This window comes from Spea bombifrons, chromosome 3 (assembly GCF_027358695.1).
Source record: "Spea bombifrons isolate aSpeBom1 chromosome 3, aSpeBom1.2.pri, whole genome shotgun sequence".
NCBI lineage: Eukaryota > Metazoa > Chordata > Amphibia > Anura > Pelobatidae > Spea > Spea bombifrons.
Genome location: NC_071089.1, coordinates 13,564,627 through 13,587,523, shown reverse-complemented (window position 1 = coordinate 13,587,523; position 22,897 = coordinate 13,564,627). Strand labels below are relative to the sequence as shown.

The window sequence follows — 22,897 nt, the reverse complement described above, 5'->3', positions numbered from 1 at the left end:
TAAAAATATCTTCTTTGGAGAGCTACCATCTTGCTGCAGCATCATACGTTATAATTTACTGCTCTGTAGGAATAAAGCTTGTAAACAATCTGTAGCTGCATATACAGTCTACTTAAAATGTACATAAAACACAGCGAGTATCTTACAGAAACCAGATTGTAGAGGGTCAAGCAGAGGGTTTGTGGAGAGAAACATAGCTAGCCGATTATTAGTTAATCTTTCCAGCAGTTTGGATGCCAGGGGAAGAAGGGAAACGGGTCGGTAGTTTGAAGGCGATGTGGGATGAAGGGAAGGTTTCTTTAGGGTAGGAGAGATCATGACGTGTTTTAATGAGGATGGAAATACACCAGAGAGATTAAAGCTATTGGTTAGGATTGGGGTAAGGATGACAGAAAGAGATGGTAAGCGATGTGAAGGAACAGGTTTGAGGGGGCTGGTGGTGAGATTGGAGGATGAGAGGACCTCAGAAACTTCAGGCACCCACTGAGACATCCTAAATTTTCGCTCACATCTTCATAAACCTGTTTTGACTCTAATGATAGGGACAAAATGTATTGCTGGATATTAAACATTAACAAGCTTTCAGATTGATTCCCCACAACATATGTCAGGCTCACAGGTCTGTAATTACCTGGACCTTGGAACCACATTTGCTTTATGCCAGAGAGACTCCCTGAAGATCAAACGCCATGTACTGGCTATTTCTTAGCTAGATTATCTAAGTATGTGAGAATGTACACCCTAACTTTGTTCTGTGGCAGCCAATAAAATGTTTCCATGTAGAATTAATCTTCAAACGCGCAGACATCGGGTCCTTACTGCTATACAGAGAATCAAAAAAAATTAGCATTTTCCTTTTAACTAACCAACGTACCAATCGGAGATTTCAATGGACCAAGTGTATCCTTCTTCTTAATATTATTCTCCTTCTTCTTATTGTAAATATTATTCTTATATATAAAAAAAAGAATGATGAACCAAATACCAAAATTTAGTGTAGCAGGTAACAACAGGTTCAATTATTGTAACTATCCCTTATGAAAAGACTGCAAGCAGTGTAATAAGTTACTTGATTGCTTGACCCAAGTTGCATTCTATTTTGTATCTGTATTATGTTTTAAATATGTTAGCACGCTACTTATGTTTAAACGTCCTAGACATAACAGATATACTAATAGGAAATATGATCTCATTGCCTCCAGACAGAGAGAGGGCGCGTGTAATGTCTCTGCAAATGCACTGTGATCCAGTAAACTGAATGTTGTACACAATAAGTCAGACTGCCTTGGTGTTTTAACAGCAGTAAGAGCTCCGTGCTGCCTCCAAGTGACTAAATGAACTGTTACCATAGAGCACAACGGGAAAAAGTGTAGATCAAGAGAAAAAGGTAACACAAAAAGTGTTACACCAGTGACACAATCACCTGCAACAGTTCAGAACATCATGGTGATGTTTTGAAGCCACCAGGTACTTTTTCCCTACGTTTGCAAAATAAAAACAATTTTATAGCGCATATAATAAAATTCTAAAGTTAAAAGAAGGAGAAAAAAACTCTCTTTTTTTACTCTTTAGTGAAACAATACAGCCCTTAGTAATTAAGCACCAAATGAAACTTCAGCAGAGGTGGAGGACACATTGATTTGTTTAGATGTAATCATGTCATATAATCATAACATTATGTAAGAAACAAATTAGATTGGGTTAAATGATGGTCATGGGAAATGTATAATAAATCTCTATTAGTTACAGACAGAGTCTCTGTACAGATGCTCAGACTCATCTACTGTCTATACCAGCGATGATCACAGCCTAATGAACGGTTAGACAGTGAAAAATTAGCAAAAACATATTTAGAATTTAAAATGTTGACATCCCCACTATATCCTACGACATACAAGAGTGGGAACATGTGTTAAGCTCAAGGCTAGAGTGAAGGTGATGAGGCTGCCCTGGATCTGAGAGGCGGTTCGCTAAGTTTTCAGCTCACGCAGCGTGCGGACGAGCACCAAGTGACCCCACAGTAGTAGCATGGGAACCCTAACTGGTTATACTAAACATAGGTGAGTGTAAGCATGAGTGTGTATTAGTGTATGGTGTTAGATTGTGTTAGAGATGTTAGACCGTGTGTAAGTATATAGTGTTAGTGTGTGTGGATGTAAGAACCAGTTTGTGTGTTTGTATGAATGTGTGTTACTCTGTAAACGTGTGTGTTAGTTAAGGGGTGGGGGGGCTGGGGGCCAAACAAATAACCCAGCATTCACCCTTGATGAATGAATTTCATTCAGTGTTTTGTAAATAAAGCACAAGAAAGTAGTTTTGAGACCAAAAGAGCAAGGAAGGAAGGTGAGAGGGGGAGGAAAAAACAGCATTCATCCATAAATGAGTTAGAGAACATGCCTCTCATATACCACTCAGAATCACATGTTGTGACACACTAAAACATATTGGCTGACTTTGAAGCATATATAGCATCAGTGGTGCTTTATAGGGAAAACCCCTAGCATATGGGTGCAATAGCAATTCATGGAAGAGTGGGACTCTGAGATGCCTTATGGTGCTTCATGAATATGTACTTGCAAAATACAAATATTCTCAATTTTTTTATACAAACTCTTATTTGCCATCCAAGTGAAAATTAAAATGTAGTGTATGGTTAGTAAATAAAGAGAAATATCAGAGTTTTAGGAGTTGTGCTTTTCGAATTCCAGCAAGTTATGGGGAAGAGCAGTAACACCAATCCATGAACTCCTTCCTCCAAGGCTTTATTGAGTTGCTGAGCAAACAAGCCTTTCAGAAGCATTATATATATATATCTATATATGTCTATATATATAGATATATATATATATAATGAGACATATTTAACAGGATCCGCCCAAACAGCAGTTCCCACCTGCATCCAGACATTTGCTTGTGAATGAAACCTGATTTATTATTACTCTGTGCAGATCTCGCTCAGGATCTCAGGATCACACGTGTCACTTAAGTCTGATACCCCAGCAGAGTTTCTAGGAAATTCTTCATGGCAGCTGATGCTATAGCACAGCACACAGGACCAGGTACAGCCTACACCCAGGAGCCATGCACAGGGAGTGTTATGCTCAGTACTTGCAATCATGCAGATGCATTTGCTGAGCGTGTCAATGCACCATACAGCACAGCTATAGACTGGGAACAAGAAGATGCACAGATGATCTGAAAAAAAGTCAAAGGAAGAAACAGGGTGCTTGGACTGTTACTCCATGAGCATGTCTGAGTAAAGGGACTGCTGACAAAGGCTGCAGCTGCACAGTCTCCCTGTGTTCAGTGCTGAATGCTGACCTAACCAGAACTGGATGGGGTAGGACTCTGCTCTCCAAGGTGCTGAAAGGAGCCAAGCCTTCAAACTGCAAGGGAAACTATACTAAGCTGATTATGCAACAGCAACCAGAGCAGCTCAAGGCTCCAGAATGCTTTCCACGATCTGGGAACACAAAGCAAACGCCTTATATTATAGCTCTGTAATATTCCTGACTGCAGCAGAGTCTTCAATGAAGATCACCAAAGGCACCAGGTAACCAAAGGTACTTTTTACATTATCCCCTATGCAAGATATAACCTTCTTCTGATCTATGTGCTGCTGAAATAGATTTGTTTTTATTTTTTGGCAGAGAAAGGGTTCCTAACTGATTGTTGTACTGAATTATGATTTTTATTTATGCAGAACTCAAAGGGATTGTATTGTACCATATTTATTAAACTGCATCCCCTGGAATAGATAGACACAGGGTAAAGCTGTCCTTTGGGTGTACGGTTTGCCTGCCTGTCAAATGTATGTATGTGTAGGGTCCCCATTCCAAATGTATATGGATGTTGAAGTTTGTTAACCATGTATAAATGATTTTTCTTGTATTTTACTTGCAGAACATACAATATAAGGAAGTTTCCTGTTATTCTTTTTATTACAAGATATAACAGGACATGAAAACTGATATAGAGGAGATACAGATAAGTCCTGTTGTCTGTGATCCAAGGATGTTACATTCATCTGGCATGTTTTTCATATCTTAAAATGTCACATTGTAAAAAGAACAGGACGTCGCGGATTATATTTTACAAAGATTTGCCTTAGCCATATGGAAATGCTTTAATTACTAAGCTGTGGATAAATAGTGCTTATCAGTTTATGTGAACTTTGCACAGCAAGGGAAATGTGTTATTTCCATGGATAGAATCATCAAGGGAAGCTGGATTCATAACCATGGATAAAACAGTCAAGCAATTTCCTTAATAACACCATTGGGGGAGAAAAACATACATCTATGTGCTTATGCACCAAGTCAAGGTTTAAAAAATGTCATCCCAATTACATTCTTTTTGATGGAACAAAGGAATTATAACCAGCATTGATTTATCACTCAGAATGTCCAGCTCCTTCAATGAGATCTGGTCCAGAATATATGTACCCATTATTAAACTTGCATCTGTAATATAAAGAATGAAAGATATGCATCACTTGTACCTTCCATATAGGCTTCAAAGACCAGCTACCCCAACTTAGATGTTCCTTTGTGTCTGCTGAAATGGAAGCTAGGGAGGAATGAACTGCAATGCTCTTCTGGAAGTCCTCTTATGAAGTGTGATCCAATGCCTTTCTATCCAATGAGGTGTTGGTTGCTGTCAACCTGCTCAGTGGTGCTGAAATTTGGATGATGTCTAGCAGGAGAACTAAAGGCTGCTGCTGCTTGTTACCATTTAATGAAGACAATGGTCGTTTTCTGCTATTAGCCATCTTCATTGTAGTTTACCTCATTGCTGGAGCTACTGTTTTTTCAACCATAGAGAGGCCCTCTGAAACACTGGCTCATAACCGTTGGAATAAGATACTAAGGAACTTTAGTGATTCATTCAATATCAGCATCCAAGAACTTCGATCCTTCCTAAAAGATTATGAAGCAGCAATGGCTGCAGGGATTAGGGTTGATGCCCTCAGACCAAGGTGGGACTTCACTGGAGCTTTCTACTTTGTAGGGACAGTTGTGTCAACTATAGGTAAGACACTATGAAACTATTTTTCAAATGTTGTTCTCATGAGGTGGTATATATAGCATGTCATTGGATCCGAAATACTAAGGGATTTCATTATGTAGAACCCAGAGCAGAGTCTAAAACTGGAAGGTCGGATGTTTAAATGCCATGTAACCCTGTTTTATTTTATTCAGAGGGTGGTAGATATATGGAACAGCCTCCCATCAGAAGTGGTAAAAGAGTTTGAACATGTATGGGGTAGGCATATATAATAAAAGGCAAGATCAAGGGTCGCTTATGATCTGAGTTTCTACATTGGCAAAAATGGGCAGATTAGATGGGCCATATGATTCTCATCGGCCATCAAATTCAATGTTTCTATGATTTAAAAATATCAAGAATAATATTAACCTACAGAGTAATATTTTTAACTGTAAGTTGTTATGGCAACTAGATTGAGTATCTGGGTTTGATAGTTTCCTCAGTATGTTCCTGCCATGTTTCTAAAGCATTTAACTCAAATACTGCAGCATAGCACAAGCTCCTGTATAGCGGAACATATTACATACTACGTGTATTGATCTGTTGGACAAAATCCTGAAATGAAAGCATTCATCTCGATTTATATTTTTACATCATTATAGTTGAGGGGTGGTGAATTGTCTTTTATGTTACTATAATTTTACAGCAAAGGATTTGTAATGAGGTTTTAAATAAAAAAAAAAAGATTTTTACAGTAAAACTGACACAGAAATTGCTGTATATTCCTTGTTTGCATCAACAAATTGCATGCAATTTATCATATATTATTTCCCCCTAGCCTTTTTCAACAGGGTCGAGTTGCAACATCCACCAGGTCCCATGAGTAAATACCTTCTGCATCTCCTTAACTTCTGCCCCTACAAAAAACATGTCAAGTTTGAAGAATAAGTATTAAGTCAGTGTGCAGTTATAGATAGCCAGGGACTTAACGGAGGAAAAGTATTCTAATCAATATTACATTAGAGTAAAAATGTAATTAAAAAAATATATTAATAAAAAAAAATCAGTGATGTTCCCAAAATATCCCTAGAATTGCTGTGATTGCTAATTTTCATTGGTTTCTCGCATGGCTGACCATGCGCTATCAGCCTTGTTGTCTTCTGCCTTAAAGATTTTTGGCAGTCGTCTAAGATGACATGAAAAATAACACCTATTTGCGGCTGTTAAAAGGGATAAATTATATCAATTGCATCTAAAAACATCGTTGCACCCAAACCCTTATGTAGGGTAAAATGCAAGGAGGGTGAAGTAGATTGACAGTACATAGTATCTTTATTCAGGCATTTTTCAAGTCACCATGCATGCTTTATAACGGCTTTACTCAAAAGCACCGGATTCAACGTACTGTTGGCAACATTAATTTGGGACACAGAAAATCCATTATTTAATGAATATTCGATACCCTGAAATAATGTTTCATAATGTGGTCTTTTCTTTCATTGACTGCATCCAATAGAAGTGTTATATATATATATATAGTATATATAGCCCCAGTTATTAATTGTAGATTGTATGGTAAATATTCTACTGTATGGAAAGAGAGTTTATTGTTGTTTATTCAAAGGAGGAAAAAAAGATAGAACCAGAGGCCATAATCTAAAACTAGAGGATCGGAAGTTTAATTGTAATGTAAGGAAGTTATATACGTTAGCGAGAGGGTGGTGGGTAAGTGGAACAGCATCCCTGCCAAGTGGTAGAGGCTAATACGGTATGGGACAGGCATATGGATGTTCCAAATCTAAGATTAAGGTTCACAGTGGGAAAACAGGCAGACTGGATGGGCCAAATGGTTCTAATCTGCCATCTATGTTTCTGTGTTTACCTTTCTATGAATCAGGGGTATCAGGGGCTAAACGGGGGGGGGGGTGAGATTAGTGTTACTTGTTCATATTGCAAAAGTTAGGAAAAGAGTAAAAAAAAAAAGTATATGATTCTTAGTAAAAGCAGAACCGGGCATGATTAGACCTTTGTGTTGTGTTTTTATTTTAAATCTTGCTGTGCATTGAACCAATTTGGATTTTAATTTGAACTAATTTCACATTATTGAACTATTTCTAGGGTTTTTTGTGTCAATTGTTGCTCACTGCTGAAAATGTGTACCTGGAAAAAAAGTAAAGGCACACAAAGACATATGATATCTTGTTACGTTACTCACACTTCTCCTTTGCGAGTTGCGTTTATTTAAATTTATCATTTTCAGTGCTGTTCGTTTGTAATCATTTTCTCCGTGCAGTCGTCTTAGCGCGATTCACCGAGATTCTAGCCACAGGAGAGGTCTTCTTGCTCCCCTTGACACATTTTTTAAGCCTCTCTTGCAGTAATATAGTGTTAGACCAAAAAAAAAATGAAACATTCATTATGCATAAAACATTTTGGTGGAGCAAATCGGCAAAAATGTGTCATGCAAACTAACGAGAGAAATCAGTGGATTTCTCCAGATTTATCATGTTGCACTTCGATATGTCCAGTTTTCCTTTGATGTTTATGAGCAGTGATGTGACATGAGGAATGGATCTTAAACCGGATTGTAATATTACTGGCTCTATCTTTATTAAGGAATAATTCTGTTGATTTCAGAGATTGTATTAATAATTTCTTGCTGTATACCTGGTCTCTCAAATGACAAGTCAATGACTTCACTGGGGCACATGTCATCATACATGAAGCTGTCTTTAAACGAAGGCGTGCTTCTTATAATGGCTATTTAATTAATTTAATTCCAGATGTCTAGGGGAAATTACGTTTAACATGGCACCAATCAATTCACCATTGTCTTTGACATATTAAAAAGGAATATGCCAAACATAATCTAATTTCCAATCCAATTTGAGGTTCCAGCCATTGATCACTTGTGGAGCGTCGAATGCTGGTTATACTTGGGTGCATTCATCAATGCAAAGGTGTTTTCCAAGAATAATTTTGGAATGGCATTGCAAAAGGGAGAGGAATGACACTTCCAAAGGCACACGTGTTAGTTTTATAACTACAGTGGGTGTGCTTTTGGAAATATCACTCCTGGAGAGCAGGATCAGTCTGAATGTCCTTCCGTGGTACATTGTACCACTCTTTTAATGGAATCTTAACAGTGAGTCTTGTAGGTTCCATGTTGCCCATGACCATAGCAGGTGTCACGTTACCCTTTCTGACTACCACCCAAGGAAGAGGGAAACTTGGTAGCAGGCAAGGCGAAGCTTCCTTCTGCGTAAAAATGATGGTGACACCTATTTGACTTTGGAGATGTTCAATGTTAAAATAACCTGTATCTTCAGCTGTTTACACCATGAACATGCCATTGATAATCAAGGTGTGTTTATAGCTGGCCAAATCGGCACAGGCTTGATCCCAACAAGGAAACATATTCTATTCAGCTGGTGTGCAGCTCAATGTGCCAAGCTATAGCGAGGCACCCACCTGGGGCTATAGTGAAGCACCAACCTGGGGCTATAGCGAGGCACCCACCTGGGGCTATAGCGAGGCACCAACCTGGTTAATGCCACACCTGGACCACCCCTCCCCAGCTGCTATTTTTTGAAAAAGGCAATTATTTATTGATTAATGTATTGCTTTCATGAGGTGGCACATTTACACCCGGAACCTGCATGTCACAAGTGCTGCTGCATTGTGGTTCTGTTCACGTTGTGCTGAATGCTGCCATTTTCATTTCCCAGGGAAGATTTACTTTTCTTTTTTTTTCTTTCTAAGCAGGAAATATTACAGGGAGCAGCAATGCTCGGTTTTTCCCAGGCATTTGCCTGCTGATGTCCTTTTTTTATTGAATCAAGTGCTATTTCTCTCAGCAACGGCAATTATTTACCTTACCGGCAGCTGCAGGTAGTGCACTTGTATGTTTGGGCTCGTGCAAGTTCACCTGCTCCCAGTGCAAGATTCATTATTGAACCCCGTTGGCATCAATCTGGCATTAGGCATGGTCCTTGATAAAGAAGGTTGATTCCCACCTCCTAGCGGCAGCCCTGCACGCTGTATCTTTCTTTTATATCTATATGAAGATTGTTGGCAGATGTGTGGCACAATATGGCACATAAACCTGCTAAACCGGCTAACATGCCATAAAGCCAAACGTGATGAAACTAAGGTTTCCCCAAAAGGCTGAAGGGGTAAATTGGTAAACATAGGAACAATGTCTATCAAAAGAAACGGTGTGACTGTCCCTTTAAGGAAACTATGCCTATTACTGTTTATTACTTTTATTCCTATAATTCATTTCTTCATTGACAACCAATGCCTGCTTTGTTAACAGCGTTTCCTTGATCACTCTGGCATTCCCTTTGTACTCATGTCTTACAGTGTTTCTGGTACATGATATAAATAACTCAATACAAGTCAATAATTTACAGCAACAATTTGCTGCCCAAGTTACTTGAGAGCGCCCAGGATCTGTCTCTTTTATAACAAATATAGCTCATGCTGACACCTAACAATAAAAAAAATCCAGAAGAGATTCTTCTTCAAAGAAAATCTGACTTTTTATGGATCATACAGCCTACATGATATACAAATTATACATAGAAAATGTTAAGCATGCATAAAAGATATAAATCATTTTCATTACCCAGAACATACAGCAATTTTACATGGCTGGAATATTAAAAAAACAATTACGGTAAATGCATGCTTCCCAAACTCCTATACTGTTCACTATTATTCATATGAGGCCCAAACTGGCCATCTGGCACACTGGGCAAATATTTGCTAGGCTGGTGGCACACAAGCACCCCATACTCACCTGATCTGCACTGCTGCATGCTGGGTAAATATAAAAAATGTAATGTGGAGCCACTTATATCCAGATGGCTGTCAAACTTTGGCACTTTTGGCAGCTGCTGGCCTTAAAGTCCCAAAGACACCTAGTCATCCCCAGTCCGGCCCTCGTATGAAGTACCAGGGAATAAAAGTAAGGTTTTCATTTGAGGGCTTGATATATGTTCCTTCAAATCAGATAAAAGTATTTGATGTTAATACCCATTGTTCATTTAGAGTAGGCCCATTTAGAGTGTTTTTAATGTAGCACTTGGCTAAATCTGTTGTCTTATTATATATATTGGAACCCAGTGAACCATAGAGGTCAAGGATCATTTTTAAATATTAGCTTCTGGTTGCAAAACTGAGAGTGGTTAGCGACCCCCACGGGGAGTTAGGATAAGGGTCCAGAACTGACATTTGCTTGTGCACAAGCTATGAAGGAAGGACATTACCTTCCGCGTATCTGCCTTAACTACAACAAACTTAAAGATACTAATATCTGGGAAGGGTGGTGGATCTTAGGCCTAGCGTCCTAGCTCTTTCATTTATTAGGACATATAGCTAGCTAAAGTTTAGTGGACCCACGGTGGGTGGTGAGTGGTTAAAAATGGGTAAAACTGGCATGGGATAGAAATTGAAGCGAAAATATCCAAGATTCTACCAACCGGAAAATATGTGTTTTTCAGAAATGTTTATGATGCCTGTGAATACATAGAAGCCAATGACAGATATAGTGAGATTTATATCTAGATCCACTTTTGAAAAAGATAAAAAAGAATGTGTTACATTTATGTTTTGACCCTTTTATAGTAATCCTACTGGTTTTCATAACCTCTCGAAATACACTTCATCGTGCTCATTCTCTCCGGTGGTTTATATGGTCAGTATAGATACATTATTTTATTGTAAATATGTTTCTTTCTCTAGGAATCCCTGACGCATATTGTGATCTGTTTGGACAATAACATTTGTGAATGACGGTTACAGACCAACAATGCCTATCCTTCAAATTTCTATCTATTTCTATCAAATGTGGTGCTTAAATTGCAGACTTCATTTAATATATATATATATATATTTATACACTTGTTTAATCTAATGCTGACAGAAACATGATAAAATCTGAGCATCATAGTGTGGAAGATCAATTCTGTGACTAATAAGTAAACTCATACTTTTCTACCGTGTAGCCCAAGTGACAAATATAAAATATTCATTGTTACCTGGCAGACTGTCTTCAGTTTTTAATGTTTACAAGCAGTATGCTAAGAAGATGTAAAGCGATGGTAGCGTAGCCCATGAGCGTAAAATAATAATGTGATTATTCCCATCGTCTAATGTCCCCAAGGGCCTCAACCTGTCAGACTTTTCACAAAATATCAAAACATGAAGCTAATGAATTAACTTTGCACTTCACTGAACTAGTATTAGTTGCAAGCTTTTTCTGCTCGATGCCTTTTCTAGTCTTCAGAGAAAAAAATAGGCAAGTTTAAATTAACAAAATAATCCTGTATTTCTTTACAGTATCTAACTAAAGGAACCCCATTGTAAATCCCAGCAGTGGATGTCTATTTCCTTCAACTGTGGGGCAATAAAGGCTTTTCTTGAGGCCAGATTCTCAAGGTCACACAGTGATATATAATTGGTGTTTTTGCTACCAGTATGTTATTGTTGATATCCCTGCTTGAATGCAGGACCGGTATTAGAGCTATTTGGGTAACACATTTGACGAGTCACTACATAGGGCTATTAAAGAGTTAATATTTCAAGAGTCTCAGGGGTCAGCTCATTCATAAAGTTCCCATGTTTGATGATATCATATCTTGTTGGCCAGCAGCATGTGCAAGGGCATAACGATCATAGACACAGCGGTGGCACTGATAAGCTGTTTGTGGGCAAAGGTGCTACTCACAAGCTGTTTGGGGACAAAGCTGGCACTGTGGGAAATTTTCAGACTAACATGTACCCACTAGAAAGAGGCAGGGAGACATGATAAAACATACAAAATATGTATGGTTAAATAAAAGCCAAAGAGAGAAGCAGTTTTAATAAACAGAGGAGCGCCAGAACTAGAGGGCTTGATATAAAGTTAGACGGCGGATGGCTGATGAGAACATTTTTAGTAAGAGCAGTCGACCTAATCTGTAGATGCCTTTAATAGATGAAAAATAGTTGGCTTCCTTCTGTGCTAACAAAGAAATAACAGCAAATTAATATGCAGAAATAATACCATAGTTAATTTATTTCAGCAAAATATAAGAAAATGCTATTTTTGTTCCAATTTTTTCTATTCGTTTTTTAAATCCCCCCCATATTCATATTGCATTAGGTTGTCCTCTACAGCTGAATCTATTTTTAGCCCGTGGAACAAGCTTGTTTCCAGGAAAACCCTACTCTCTGTTTTTATACATGGTGAGATGACTGTCAAATGTTATAAGTTTTAAGGTCGTTCAGAAGAAGATGCAGCATCATCTGTTAGATGTTATTGGGCCTTAGTAAAAAAAAAAAAAAAAAAAAAAAAAAAAAAAAAAGCATTTTTAGCATTCATTAGGTAATGAGTCTAGGAAAAGAATCTTGTCGTTGAAATGATGTAACAAATACATGTAATTGTCAAGTAGGCAGAATCGTTGGACATTTACTTTAAAAGTGAAGGCATAATTGAACAGACATATTATTCCATTTAGCATGAAAACTCAGTTACAATGTTACATTTTTGAATTTCATATGACATCATTAATCTGCATGAAGGCACACAAACTTTTACTGTGTCTCAGTTCAGACGTTGTTTGGCCATTAAGAGTGACTTTTATTCTTTTAACAACCGTTATTATCAGGCTGGTTATATGTCATCTCTTTTGGTTGCAACATGTATAACATATATAAATACATATATATATATATATATATATATATATATATATATATATAAATAATGTTTCTCTGCAGCAAGCATAGAGTTTTTCTGAGAGCCCTTAGATAATCATTTTCACTTGTAAAAAGTGGCCCTATTTACTTAAAAAAAAATTCGACAGGGTCAGTCACAACAGAATCCAACTAGAAGAACTTGCATAAGCCAACTTGCATAAGACGAGAATCTTGAGATAACATAAAAAGAGAGCTTGCCCTCCAATGGCCTACAACTGGGATAAATATTATTTATTTAGGTATAATAATTCCACCAAATTGTGATGTCTAAGAACTAAACTATTCTACATTGCTTAAGGATCTACCTTACAACTGAGACAATTGTAAGCACAAGAGGCCAAGAATATAAAGATACCTACTATATATAATAACAAAAACCAAGAGGGCATGGGTTAACCAAACTTGGCCAAATATCAACAAGCTAGTTTGCTGTCACGTGCACATATATTACAGACTGAATCATCTAAAAAAAAGAGATTATTTTTATTGAACACAAAATGTGGGGATTGACAAATTAGAATTTGGGGTCAATCAAAGAGACCTTTTAAAGTTAATCGAGAATTTGAACTCTCAAATGCTATGACATATCATCTATAACTGGTCAGACTTTTAACTGAGAATTAAAACAAACAATAAATGTATAAAGTTCACCCCTTTAGAAGTACGAGAGTGTAATATTATTAGTTATTGTTTTATATAGCGCCATCAAATTCCGTAGCGAAGTACAATGGGTAGGCAGGACATAACAAGTAGTATATAACATAACAGTTTGACTTACAGAGACAGCAGGTGAGGAGGGCCCTGCTCAAAGAGCTTACAATCTACATAGACATGAAATTACTTTCTAATATGATAGACATGAAAATATAGAAAATCTTTATCCATTGAAAGAATGGGATTATAGTTGGTCACAAATTAATAAAATAGCACATTGTCTGTGACCATACAAGAACTCCACTATACCATTTTGCATAGATGTCATTATACCCCCTCCCCCCCCCAAATTTGATCTGCCAGCTTCCCCTCTGTGCTGGAGGTGTAAAAATCTAATGCACATATTCTGTGGGGGGAAAAAATCAATCTGGGAAAAAAAGCATTTGAGGGAATATCTGATTGGACAAGTTGTACAATGGCCTTTCAACCAGTAAAAGCTTTATTCCATTCAGATTTCAGTAATCTCTTTCCTAATGACAGTGAGGATGAGATAAATTGCCCAAATTCTGCACATTCAACATATTTTTTATAATATCTGGAATGAATCGTTACAGGAATTCCCTGATAGTACCTAAAATCGATTATCTATCATTTTTTTCTTCTGTCTATTACGGCCCTCCACACTATAAACTTACTTTATAATAAATGTATATAAGGCTACCTAAGACAGTAATTATTTCTACAAATAATACTTTAATGCGGGAGCCTTAAGTTATATAATGAATTTTTAAATGTTTTTTTATGGTATGTATTTTTGTAATTAACATAATAAATACTTTATTTAATACTTCCCCTAATTTATTCATGTTTTACATTTTTTTCTCCATCGCTATTTTCCTTCCTGTCTCAACATATATTTTTAAACCCCGTCCTTGTGTCTTTTTCTCCCCACAATTTTTACTTGTTTTATGTAGCATTTTCAATGACCTTTCATTTCTGTAACCCTTTAACTCCCTTACTTATTGTTCCAATTTTGTTCTTATCCATGCAGGCATTGGCACCAATGTTTACACACAGCTAATTTGCACAGGTTGGACCCAAGTCCAAATTCACTAAAGTGAACTCATATTTGCTGGTACAAAAAATAACTCAAATGGCAAATACCTGACTGCTGAAGAATCAAGAGTATGCGAGCTGAAAAAATAAGCAATTTGCAGATTTCTTAACGCATGTTACAAATGTGAGGCGAAAGAGGGTTGTGAGGTGTCTTGCGAGCCCGTATCAAACATAATTAAAAAAAACAAATGAATATTAATTAAAAAAAATAAATGTGGGTCCACTGAACCATATATTAATGGATAAAAGTAAAAAAAAAAAAAAGAAGTATAAATAAATTTACAAAACTTATCTACCCCCACCTTTAAGTCCACCACAAAGGGGAGGATGAGGTCCATCCAAGCACCCTACTAATGCCAAGGGGGAGGACATTAAAAATCTCTGTCCATCCTCTTGACATTCAAAGCGTTCAAACCTGTGGGGAAAACGATGAACACTAATCTTTCCAGGGCCTGTCCAGTGATGATCAAGTCATCAATCCGCATTTTCTGTCCAAAGAAAGAGACCATGCAAAAAAACCCAAGAAAACACCAACACAACAGAAAAAAATATCTGTTGCGAAAAAATGTAAAAGCGATCCATCTATGCAAGATTGTAGTAAATAAAAAATGGCCACTGGTTGCCTAGTGCCATGTGTCCCAATACCTGTGGTCCCCAGTGTGTGAAAGATACATTGCACTCTCCATTGACTTGAACAGGCACCACTGAGGTCTACGGACACCATTCAAGTCTATGGGTCCCTTGGAGGATGCAATGCGTTATCATCAGGAACCAATGGATTACTTTTGTAGGGTTCATGCCCTCACATAAAACTCACAACATTTTGAGTCATAGCCACTTCAATGCTCTCACAAACTATTCATATTTTAGTGAATACCTAGTGAGTTGTTTTGCTAGGTTTGGCATGCAACTTCAGTCCAGTCTGGTCAGTCGAGTCAACTAAGTTCTGCATGCATTTTGTAGCCAAAACATCACAAATCTTTTCAAACTGTGCTATGTGTAAAGAAACTATTACTTTTGGCAGCATGAAAAAAAATGTCTCAGAGAGCTACTTTTGCAATTGTTGCATGAGACCGGTTAGTCTTCTGCCTGTGCTTGTCAAAGTGAAAATGTAATACAGATAACTTCATCTATTCTTTATTAACACGATAAACAGAACACTCTTGTTGCCGTCAGTCTACAAATTGCAAGCTGGGATATCGACTTTTACATAAAGTCTGTGATACATTCATTTACAACATTGCAAAGTTAAATTATTGGTGACAGCCACAGCTCTCAAGGCTGATAACCTACAACATGGTCATCAGGATACAAGTTTTGTTTGCAGTGGTGAAAGTTTAACGTCCGTTAACAATTGTTGTGAAGAAAAGTCATGCAGAAATAGAAATTGATTGCTAACATAAGAATAAAAAAAGGTTAAGATTTCACTTTGAAGTTTGGTAAAATATAATTTGTTAAATGGGCAAAAACATGTTATTTATGCATTTGTTTATGTTTCTTTATTGTTAGTTTTTTTTTTTATTAATCTCTATTGAGTACTTTACTTTATATTATCTGGAGTATTTCTAAGAGAAACCTGCCTGGGAGACGTAATGCAATAATAATAATAGAAAAACTCAATTTTGATTAATTTCATATTACCAACACCATTACAGCTTGTTCAAATTACGGTAGTTGTCTTCAATATATTCTTAACAATTCATAACCAATTCCTCTTCTTAGATTAGCATCGCAGCAGGAAATGTGGTGGCTGCTTCCTTTGTATCTATATAATGTTGGTCTGCTAAATAAGTTGGGTTTTTTTTTTTGCTTTTTTTAAAGGATTTATTTCCTCTTTATAATGGTGTTGTTTTTGTATGTATCAGTGTTCATACCCAACTGATAGCTTAATCCCACATTTTATCTTTTCATATGCAAAACATCTATTAAACATTCAATGCCCACCTCAAAATATTCATAAACAAATTCAAATTGAATTAAATCATCCAAGTGCAAATGTACCTGCATTGGCATCATTTTCCAGCTGATAGGAGTGGTGGCCTGCTTGTTAAACACAAAGGACACACTCCAATACACAAATGTGTACTCACCAAAGTTCCACTCCATCGATACTAGGCCTCTTTGGAGCGCTACCAGGATTGCTGTATAAGCAGGTGAGTCTGCCACAGACTTACAGGTTTGTTTATTTAGATTAGTGGATCATAGTGTTCGTAGAACTCTCTAGGTTGTTCCTGTAGTCTCCCGGTGAAGTGTTGCTTTCCTGGGTCTCTGGGTCACTTCTTTCTTTTACAAGCAGGTGGATAGCATTTGCCCATTTTCTCTTCTACGCATGAGCGTCTGGAGATAGCCTTGCCTTTATGTAAGACTAGCCGCTCACCATGCAGGGCAAGCTCCATTTATACAGCCAACTAGCCCTGAACTTAAATTAAGGGGCTCCCAAATGCAATCTCTACCTAGACTTAGACCTCTCTGTTTAAATATGCAATTTCTGTAATACCTCATTTTATGGCACTGTAGACTCTGTCACCACTATATAAATATTTGTCCTTCTTCTTTCATCATACACTATATGGACAAAAGTATTGGGACAAATGACCATTACACCAACAGGCACTTTGATGAAATTGCATTCTAAATACATAGACATTAATATGGAGTTGGTCCCCCTTTGCAGCTATAACAGCTTCCACTCTCCTGCGAAGGCTTTCCACAAGACTTTGGAGTGTTTTTGTGAGGTCAGGCACTGATGTTGGACGAGAAGGCCTGGCTCGCAATCTCCGTTCCGGTTCACTCCAAAATCTTGTTGAAAGCCTTCCCAGAAGATTGTATCTCACTTTTACTTCATGTCATTTACGCTTATGCCCCTTACAAATCCCTTTTCAAATAATTTTTATGAAAATTTTTATGAAAATACAAAACAAAAGTAAACTTAAATAAAATATCAAACATATATGAGAAGATCATCAAAAATTAAAGCAAGTACAATATACAATGTTCAATGTAACCTCACAAATCCCAGTTCATCTATAATAGCTTTAAAAGAAACTTTAGTAATCAGACATTTGCGCTGTTTGTGCCCAATGTCTGTCTCTGATCACTTAGAATTTTTTTAGGAATACGTACTTCAATTACAATATAATTCAGCTCTTTTCTGATTTTATGCATTCATTTTTCCATTTATACTACAATGTGAATGCTTACAAGTTGTCTCTGTATCATGTGAATATTTTATTTTATATATTTGCAGCTTTTAGTTCTTTTATTTTGAGCAGGTTTTATGGCACACTCCATCCATTATTCCATATCCGCTAGAAATACAGTCATCACTTGGAATCCCTTTTTATCCATTTACTGTGAAACCCTCGAGGCAGTCACATGCTTCTCTGGGTATTACAAACAGATAATAATGATCAAGGGACGTGGAATTGATTTTCTTGCAGGAATTTGCTCAATAAGGACGATTACACCTACACAAAAGGTTGTCAGGAATATTCTTGCACTGAAAGTAGGACACAAGGAAGCCGGCACTAATTCCCTCCCCATTTTATTATGTTCGAAATACCTCCGGTTATCAACTAAATGGCCAGATAAGAAAAAAACATTTAAACAGAAGCAAAACGATAATTATTAAGTTCTGTTCTAGAGGGGCAAAAATTATATTATTATAATTAAAATAAAATTATTATTATTATTATATTTTTTAACATTGTTGTTTCAATTCACTTTTCTGGTTACGGTGTTAAGGGAAAAAAAATCATTTATCTTTTTTTAATTTTTTTTACAAAAGATAATTTAGGACAAAATAGAGATTTGAGACAAAAAAATGTTCTCTTGCAGTAATGTTTTTGTCCCAGTGGTTATACTACAGATGCAACATAACCTCTAGGATTAAAAAATTAATTTCTAAAGAGGTGATTTTTTATTTCCAAAAATTAGCTTGTGATCTAATTCAGTGGCCATTTTGTTTATTTGCCAACGATTATGTCGCACCCCTGTCACGTACCAGACAGGCTCCTACACATTGGGGTCACTGTTGGCTCCCCCTGGTCCGGGCCCAGCGGACAGCTGCCTGATTTGCCCGGGACTCAGACCGGCCCTGGGTAGTAGGCACACTTTTGTATAATATGTGTTATCACAGCGGTGAACACTGTTAATACCATAGCGATCTGCACATAATACTTACACCGGTATTAATACTTCTCGAAAATGATCGCAAATAAACGCGGCTGATAATGCAAATAAGTACAGGCTGGTGAAAATGAGGATTATGGAACCAGTGATTATCTCAGCGCATGCTACCTCACCTGCCGCTTCGCATGCATGAATTGCTTTTGTGTGTAACAAACAGAGGATAGAAAGGGAAGCTGAAAACAAGCATTACGCATCCAGCATGTCACATAAAAGGCCTGTGTGATTTGCTTTATATGAGGAAATAAAACAGATGGTAAAACCTAGATACCCAAACGTCCTATTAAAGAAAGAATGAAAAAAGAAACCTGCCTCGTTCTAAGCTATAAAGAATAAATAATAACACCCTATACACCATCGCTAGATTACATTAACTCCACTCACAGCTATTTACTCTTTCATCAAGCCATTTTAGACCTGAGTTCGAGTTACATCATGGCTCGAGTTATGGCTCACCTCATCTTACCTTCTTCATATTATTCATATATTAGCATTAAAACGGATGATTGAAATACCATAATTGCTCAATTATAAGATGACCCTGATTATAAGATGACCCCCCAAAATTTGAATATTAATTTAGGAAAAAAAGAAAGACTACCCTATAGGAAAATGTTTTACTAGAAAATATTAATTCACATGTAAACAATTTTTCATATTTAATGAAAACTATGATTGAGAATTTTTTTTGGTTTTTATTTCCTTTTATTTGCCAACCTGCCCCCCAGTTATACACATCTGCCCCACAGCTTGCTACTCTGCCCCACTTAGAAATGCCTTTTAACCCCCTATAATGGGGGGTTATATGCCACTCTGCCTCCATGGTCACGTCACACCACGCTGGCGCTCGGTGATAGAAGCCCCAGAGGAAGTGCCGGCAGCAGCGGAGGTTACCAGAGAGGAGGATCCAGGTTCCCTGCAGCGCTGCGGGGGATCTGGATCTTAGTCTTATAGTCAGACCTCTATTTGAGGCCTGATTATAAGACAGCCTCAAATATAAGACTGTGGGTAAATAGAAAAGCCTCCCAGCAAAAGTGGTAGAAGTTAATACAGCAAAGCAATTGAAACATACATGAAATAGGCATATGGCTATCCTGAATCGATGACAAGACCAAGGACTGTGCTTCAGGTTTGAGCCTTTACAGCAGAAAAAAACAGACAGTAGATAGATAAAAGATAAATTATCTTTTATTTATATAGCGTCAACAACTTATGCAGTGGTTCTTACAATACATATATTCAAAGGGTATGACAAAACTAAAATTGACACATTAGGTAAAGATAGTCCTGCTTAAATGCTTACAATCTAGATGGAATGGGGTGTACAAATGGTTCTTAACTGTCAAATTATCTTTCTTTGTTTTGATGGCAGCTCATATTCCCATTCCGTTATTACTGCACATCATTTGTATATATTCCATAAAATATCCAGCTCTATCATGTCTGTTTCTGGGTAACCTACCTAACTACAGTCTGCAGTGTTGCTGATTTAGGACCTTAAATGCAGCAGGTAATTCCTCTGGCATTCCAGTTTCTTTTGGAGGCTGGAGAAAGCCAAAGATTATTGGTGATCTGAGCATGCAGGGGTCTGATAACCTTCATCCTGTATACACATAAGCACCATAACGGATGTGCTGCCAAGACACATACTCTAAGATGGCTGGCTGGATTTTTTGCTCATTCTTCCCGTCCCCTGTGAAATCCTGCTTTCACATGCCCATCATGTGCCTTACAGTCTACTACACATGCTTTACAGAACAATTACTACACTTTATATTAATCGTGATTTTTTCCAAGAAAATAATCAGATATTTTTTCAGAAAGTAACCTCATCTGCCCAACTGCAAAATTGGGACTTGGCTTGCATTGTTTCACCTTACATCATCCTAAACCTTACCTGATGTAAGGATAAGGACTGCTCTTCCCGTACTATAGCTCAGAGTACAGACTGTCTTAGTATTTACCAGTCAGAGGAATCTAAACCATATGTTAATTATGAACCGGAATGAAGATATAATTTACTTTCTAAATACCAACAATAAAAGTTTTATAGTCTGCATTAAGTGTCCTAGGTTGACTTTTATATGGGTTCATTTGTGTAATTACTTTAATATGTATTCACTAAACCTTAAATAAAGTAATCATTAGGGGACCTTGCAGCTTCAGAGCTGCAGTAGAACTTGGCCCAAGGAGGAGCTCCATTGCCCAACACTTGAAGAATCCAATCAGTGGCAGGAAAACACTTCTGTTGAAATAATTTTCTGCACATGTGCACTGGGAGTCTCATTAATCTCCCATACCGGGAGTCTCATTAATCTCCCATGCCGGGAGTCTCATTAGTCTTCCATCCCACATAGCACTGAGCTGCTGGAGCGGACTGGCAGTGAGTATATCAGCTGAACACATCTCCTGCAGACCAAGTAGCAGGAGGAAGGGCTGAATGCATACGAAGGTATCCTGTATGAACCCTCCATGCATTTGCAAGGGTGAGACTGAAAATATAAAGGGATCATTCTGCTATGATGATTGGAGTGTCCCTTTAAGACCTTTTTTTATTTTGGTGCATGGAACACCCAGAGCTACCTTGAATTGATAATTGCAGAATGGTTATTGAACAACATTCCTAAAATATTCTGCTTCCACTGCATGTCAAAACTCCCTGTAGTGCCATTGCTTGATTGGCTAATTAAATAGGGGACCATTGATCACCCTAGCTGGCCCATTAACACAGTCTCCATAGTTTACTTCCATCTGACACCACGCATCTCTAAAATACAGAAGCAGGAGTGTGGTGGTGCGGTACAGATGAATTCCCAAAGTGCCCAAATAATACTGAATACCAAAACGGATAGGCAAACTGTTTTAGAAACATCTCAAAAACTGCCATATGATGTGTTGAGAACATTAAGGCAGCATAGATATTTTACAAATATTATGTTGTATCAGATTTGAACTGCAAAAAGCCATCAATAATACATCAAATAATATTCTGCAGCTGGAAAGATACAATTCTCCAGTCGCTTTGTAAATGATGTATTTAAGATATAATGTATTAAAATTTAAACATGAAATAAAAATTGGTGCATTTTAAATATAAAAATGTTATTCTCCATTTCATTTGCCAATGTTTTATTTAAATGTAATTGCCCTATCAGTCATTGAGATGTCTGCTTCCTAATAGTATGGTATTTTAATCTAAAAGTAGAAATAATGTAGAAATGAACCTTTAAGCCAGTGGCGTGGGATGTGTGTATATGTGTTTGCATATATGTATGTGTCTATATATGTATGTATGTATGTATGTATGTGAGCATGGATGTATAATTGTGTGTGTGAGCATGTATGGGTATGTGCTTGTGTGTGAGCATGAATGTGTAGGTCTTTGTGTGTGAGCATGTATGTGTAGGTGTTTGTGGGTGAGATGGAGTGTGTGAATGAATGTGTACATGTGTGTTAGTGAGTATGAGTGTAAGTGTATTTATGTATCTGTGCCAGAGTGTATGTTGGAAAGGGGGGCAAGGAGCAAAAAAGGCACAGAGAAGTTGTTTGGGGACAATGATGGCACAGTCCAGCTGTGAAGTTTGGTGCCCCCAGAACAATTTTGGTGCCAGGGCCCTGTAGTTATACCCCTGCTTCTCAAAAGTATGATTAAGATGTTGCAAAAACATTGGGCCGCTTATTTTTATCTTGATTTTCTTTATCTTGATTGGTGTCTGAGCAGTGGATTCATAACTTGGTCATTTTATCTGATATATATATATATATCATACATATCATAAATGTCTATTCTAGTCGTCACAGCCCTTCCCTTACGAAAAATTACTGCAGTTTTTCTGAAGTAATACTGCAGTTTTTTGGACATGAAAAAACTGCAATACTGCACTTTTACTGCAGTATTACTGCACATTTACTGCACTTTTTTTTTTATATTGCAAACCTACAGTTGTACTTCAATGTACCACAGCTTTATTGCATTTGTACTTCCGTACAAAAATAACTGCAGTAAAACTGCAGTACAGTGAAGTACAAATGCAGTAAAACTGCAGTAAATGTGCAGTAATACTGCAGTAAAAGTGCAGTATTGCAGTTTTTTCATGTCCAAAAAACTGCAGTATTACTTCAGAAAAACTGCAGTAATTTTTTCGTAAGGGTTGAACATATGTATTGTATATAATATTCAGCTAACTTCATTTTAGTAGAGCAG

At 37.2% G+C, this 22,897-nt stretch overlaps 2 protein-coding genes across 3 annotated transcripts in view; both read left to right on the top strand.

Moving 5' to 3' along the window:
* Window positions 1-3,054: 3,054 nt before the first annotated feature.
* Window positions 3,055-22,897, top strand: part of KCNK12 (potassium two pore domain channel subfamily K member 12) — a 44,970-nt gene continuing 25,127 nt past the window's right edge. The window contains exons 1-2 of one of the 2 annotated variants that reach the window (XM_053461082.1): window positions 3,055-3,553; window positions 3,904-5,031. In XM_053461082.1, coding sequence (XP_053317057.1) covers window positions 4,689-5,031 — 343 coding nt within the window. In that variant the 5' untranslated portion in view covers window positions 3,055-3,553; window positions 3,904-4,688. Of the gene's footprint in view, window positions 3,554-3,764; window positions 5,032-22,897 lie in introns of those variants that run through there. The other variant, XM_053461083.1, reaches the window with a different exon arrangement.
* Window positions 19,461-22,897, top strand: part of CALM2 (calmodulin 2) — a 186,015-nt gene continuing 182,578 nt past the window's right edge. The window contains exon 1 of the mRNA XM_053461086.1: window positions 19,461-19,469. Coding sequence (XP_053317061.1) covers window positions 19,467-19,469 — 3 coding nt within the window. The 5' untranslated portion in view covers window positions 19,461-19,466. The remainder of the gene's footprint in view (window positions 19,470-22,897) is intronic.